This window comes from Etheostoma cragini, chromosome 7 (assembly GCF_013103735.1).
Source record: "Etheostoma cragini isolate CJK2018 chromosome 7, CSU_Ecrag_1.0, whole genome shotgun sequence".
NCBI lineage: Eukaryota > Metazoa > Chordata > Actinopteri > Perciformes > Percidae > Etheostoma > Etheostoma cragini.
The window spans coordinates 1,381,619-1,386,242 of NC_048413.1; the positions used below are offsets into that span (position 1 = coordinate 1,381,619).

Consider the following 4,624-nt stretch of genomic DNA (forward strand, 5'->3'; position numbering starts at 1 on the left):
CTTACCCTTCCTCACAGGATCCCAACGTCAGAGACAGGGGATCTAATTCTATCCTGATTTGGTGCATAAAGTATATTCCTACGTTTATCTACAGCCAACATGTGCATATCTTTCAAAGTAATCTTTTTAGGAATTGAAAGTCTTTGTTTCCTGGACAGGGTTTACTTGCTGAGCTCTAGTGGAGAGATAGTAACACAAGGAGTGACCTTTGTACTAGAAAGACTGCATTAAAAAATATCAATTTGATCTGATGAATGCAGACAACTTCAGATATGAATAGCACAAATATGAACCTATCCTTTAAAAGGTTATTTGTTTTATTTTTTCCCAACCTGGACCCTGTTTTCCCATGCATTGGTATATAAGTGAACAAAATCTTGAAATTGGTCCAGCCTTGAGCGAGAACGCTGTAACCGGCAACCAGACTGCAACGTAACCATAGCATGTCTATTGTCAATATCTGTCTATTAAAGGTGCCGTTTCACCAACAGGCTCAGATTACTTTTACAAGTGTTGGACAACATTATGGAAAGGATCCCTACAGGTCAACCTTTTATTCTATGTTGTCAGACAGAACATAGCATGTCAGTGATAAAACGAGCACTTTTTGTGGACGTAAAGTGAAGGTGCGTCATCGCCCAATAACTGTCCAGCTGCAGCAGTCTTGTTTAATACTGGACCAAAGATTCCTCACTTAAGACACAACTATAGAAAAACCGGTTCCAGGTTGAAAAACAAAAACAAACAAAAAAAGTTACCCTTTAAGTTGCAGCTATATTTTCCATTTCCCATCGTAGCGCTACAATCTACCATCAACCATCGCACACGCCTTAAAATTGGTATGGTATTGACACACATTGTGACCAAGATTTTATTAGACCCATACATTACATACAACAAAATGGTAGGATTGTTATTACAGTGTATGGGCGCCATCATTCATAAGAATCAAGATATCCGAGATGCCCCTGATTGAGAGTTAACCTGGTCATGCATGATGGCATCCACATCTCTTTCCGAGAGCTCGTGCTCCGAGGCATCCAGGTCGACCTGGTCTGGGTCTTCTCCAGTCAGGATGTCCATTGGGGCCTCAGCGATGGCTCTGATGGTCTGGTCCTCCAGGGCCAGGGCCGTGTCAAACTGTAGGGGGGAAGGAGGACCCTGCATACCGTCCCCTTCCACATCCAGGTCCTGTATAACAGGATGACATCTAAATCTTAACATAAAACTTTTAAAGTTGTAATTATATTTGTGTCATTTGGAGCATCCTTGCTTTGCAACAATCCATGTTTAGATGGTACTGCAAACAGCTTTGGTTGTGGCTGCTTTGTACTGGATGCGGGACAGTCATCCAGTTTTTGACCGAGCTTGTAACCCAGCCTTCGTTTATGCCTAATAGTGTTTATCCAAAACAACATACAATACTGGCACAGCAAAGATTTGTTCAATAAATACGAACCTTTCATTATCTACAAGCTGGACACATTAGAGTTGCATCACAACAAAATCTCAGAGGCGTGTTACGAGATCCACTGAAAAACAAGTCATTTGCTACTTCTAAACATGCCAATAGTATTTCAAGGGTGCTTTTAAACTGTAGTTTGATTCATTTGGTCCGGATCAAGCGAAAGGGATACATTTTTGCCTTTTATTGTTCTGCCCGTTCATGTCAACACCAACTCTTTTAAAATATAAAGAGCCAAAGTCATATTGACGGACAGTCAATGAATGTTTTTTGTGTCCGTTGTCCTGCATAATCAGCGCTGCAGTCTTGTTACCATGATTACTGAAGCACATGGCATCAATAGACAGATCACTCTTGACAATTTACCATCATTTGAAGAATTATGAATTTAATAGTAGTTTAGCTTTCAAATTATTGCCACATATCCACTGTAACACAGCAGAGAGAGATCAGTTTTTTTTGTCTGTACAAGACGTGGGGGGGGGGGTTTCAAACCTGCATTGTTTTGTCCAGCTGAATCCGACAATGGTACAAAATACATTGCATTCTTGTTATTTGATGGAGATAGGACCATCTTGGGGACCTTTTTTCGGAGTTAACTTTCTAGCTCCAACCCCAGACACAAGTGGAGTGGACAGCCTCATGAGGCTTTTTAAGTAAGGAATTGTGGTTTGCTTTGATATTTCGATCTGAAAAGAAACCGTTCCATGGGAAACAAGGTTAACAACGCGGGGAGCAACAAACCAGAGGAAAATGCACCGGATCCAAAAAAGTAACAGTAGCTGTGAAAGCACCCTAAAAGGGCAGCACTGCTAGCTAACTATAAGTGTGGAACATTACATTTTTAATACAATGCATATACATCAGAGGACCATGTTAGGGGACCTTCGTTTCTACATACATCACTGAACTCTAGAGGAAGGCTCTCTGTGGGCTGAAGCTCTGCCGCACTCAGATACATGTCTCTGCTTGCGGTGGTGATCTGCTCCTGTGGTGGAGGTTCCTGCTCAGGCTGGTACATGGGCGGGGGCAGGGTGAGGTGAAGCGGGCAGCGAGGGTCGTCAGACTGTCCCATGTGGACGGTGCGTTCACATGGGACATCTTTCAGGCCTGGACACATTTTGAAAAGCACCTGATTGCCATCCTGGAAGATGTCTGAGTGTCTGGTTGTCAAGGACGATGACACAATGTCTACACAAACACAAAAAATTACCACATCACAGAATAAACAGTAATAAAAAAAATAAAACTTTCCCCCGTTTTAAAAAGTAAAACCAAAATGTACAGTCTGACATGTGGACGTTGTGATTAATGGCAAACTTAAGCCTCAAAAGTTAGTATAATTAATATTAATGCAAGTACGACAATTATTCCTGTGAAAATAATCTTGTTGTAATTATTTCTTAACATAAAGCTACTTCTTGTGAAGTTACAGTACATACAGACTGTATTTATGATAGGAGTACGAGGGAATTTGTAGTTAGAAGATAGCGATATAAAAAAAAAAAAAGAAGGAGAAGTTAATGATTTATTCCGAGCATTAATATTTTGCAGGGTTTGTACAGCTGTCAATGTCCGGACACTAATCGCTGTCCAACTAAAATAACAACATTGCAACAATTGCAACACAAAGTGCACATACAGGTAAAACTACAACTTAAATTCTGTTGAAAAAGAAGGAAGGTAGCCCCAGTTATTTGATGTGTACTGTAGGGAGGGCGTGAAGCTATTTTGTTCCTTCCAACTGAAAAGATTAGCCCCTTTGTTACTCTGGGAAAAATCAACAGACCACAGGAAGGAGTTTATGTAGGCACCATTTGAAACCAGCAGCTACTGCAAGCTGTTGGTCTTGATCAGGGCCGAGGTGAAGTGGGCTAAATGAGCAGAAAACCTCAGTTTGTTCACTTAAAAGACATGTTTAAATGTAAATATCTTCCTTCAATTAATATAGGGAAATACATCTGTGGTTCCTTGTAAGTAAACCTTGTATTCCAAACAATTCCAAACCATAATTGAGGATACGTGAGACACAGTGCCTGGTCAAAGGCATGCAGGGGTTGGTACATCGAGTTCCCTCCACAAACGACATGCACTTCTCATGCACCGTTCTTGAGTGTGGCTAGAACAGAGGAAAGAAGTGTTAGATAAGGTCTAAACAAGACCTAAACAGTATTTCCTCTAGAACTATAATCATCCTTAAAGAGACTGGATCCCATCACTCCAGTTCTGAAGTCTTTACACTGGCTTCCTGTGTCTCAAAGAATTGATTTCAAAAGTAATTTTGCTAGTTTATAAATCACTTTATAAACACAACGGTTTAGGTCCAAAATACATTTCTGATCTTCTACTACACTCTGACCCCCCCCAGACCTCTCAGGTCATCTGGGACAGGTCTACTCTCTGTCCCCAGAGTCAGAACTAAACAGGGTGAAGCAGCTTTCAGTTTCTATGCTCCTCATATCTGGAATAGACTCCCAGAAACCTGTAGATCTGCTGCTACTCTCAGTTCTTTTAAATCAAGGCTGAAGACCTTTTTGATGCTGCCTTTCTTTAAAGGACTGCTCATTTCTTATGCTGCACTGTAACTTTTATTCTTGTGTTTTATGTGTCCCAATGTTTCTATTTTGTTTTTAACTGTCTATTCGTGTGTTTTATCGGTTTTTGATGCTTAGGATTTTTAACTGTTTGTACTTGTGTTTTATCTGTTAAAACTGATTTTATGTAAAGCACTTTGAATTGCCCTGTTGCTGAAATGTGCTCTACAAATAAAGCTGCCTCGCCTTGAAAACATCATTCGTTGAATGCCACAAACTTGTTAGAATGCAAAGCCTTTAAAAGTGAAGTGAAATTCCATTCTGCTGCACTCAAATAAGTTGAGCATAATAGCATAAAAGTATTATCTGTCCAATTCACAGTAGTATTAAACACAGTTGAGGACATTACAACCCTAGTAGCTACATTTAAAGCATAAAAAGCCTGCCCACATGTGAAAAATCTCCCTTATAGTGGTATCCAGCCATGCCGATAGGTCTAGAGACATCAGTTTCAGAAAGGCATGCCTTTACCGCTATACCGCTATATATAATCCATAAAACCTTTAATCCCCCTGATTCTCTGCCTTCTCACATGTACTCTGTTGAAACTTGTAATTCTCTGGTT

At 40.3% G+C, this 4,624-nt stretch overlaps 1 protein-coding gene and 1 non-coding gene across 5 annotated transcripts in view; both read right to left on the reverse strand.

The window, feature by feature from the left end:
- kansl2 (KAT8 regulatory NSL complex subunit 2) overlaps positions 1 to 4,624 on the reverse strand; it is a 13,415-nt gene that overhangs the window by 1,528 nt on the left and 7,263 nt on the right. Inside the window, exons 7-9 of one of the 4 annotated variants that reach the window (XR_004657147.1) lie at positions 3,488 to 3,584; positions 2,367 to 2,620; positions 985 to 1,210 (exon numbers count right to left, since the gene is read on the reverse strand). Coding sequence is in view for 3 of the 4 variants with exons in the window: in XM_034875659.1 (XP_034731550.1) it covers positions 949 to 1,191; positions 2,367 to 2,620; positions 3,488 to 3,584 (594 nt within the window). In the remaining variant the exon portion in view is untranslated. Of the gene's footprint in view, positions 1 to 856; positions 1,211 to 2,366; positions 2,621 to 3,487; positions 3,585 to 4,624 lie in introns of those variants that run through there. The other 3 variants (XM_034875657.1, XM_034875659.1, XM_034875660.1) reach the window with 3 other exon arrangements.
- LOC117948400 lies at positions 3,195 to 3,328 on the reverse strand. The gene has a single exon (XR_004657433.1). It is a non-coding gene; the product is annotated as a small nucleolar RNA SNORA2/SNORA34 family (small nucleolar RNA).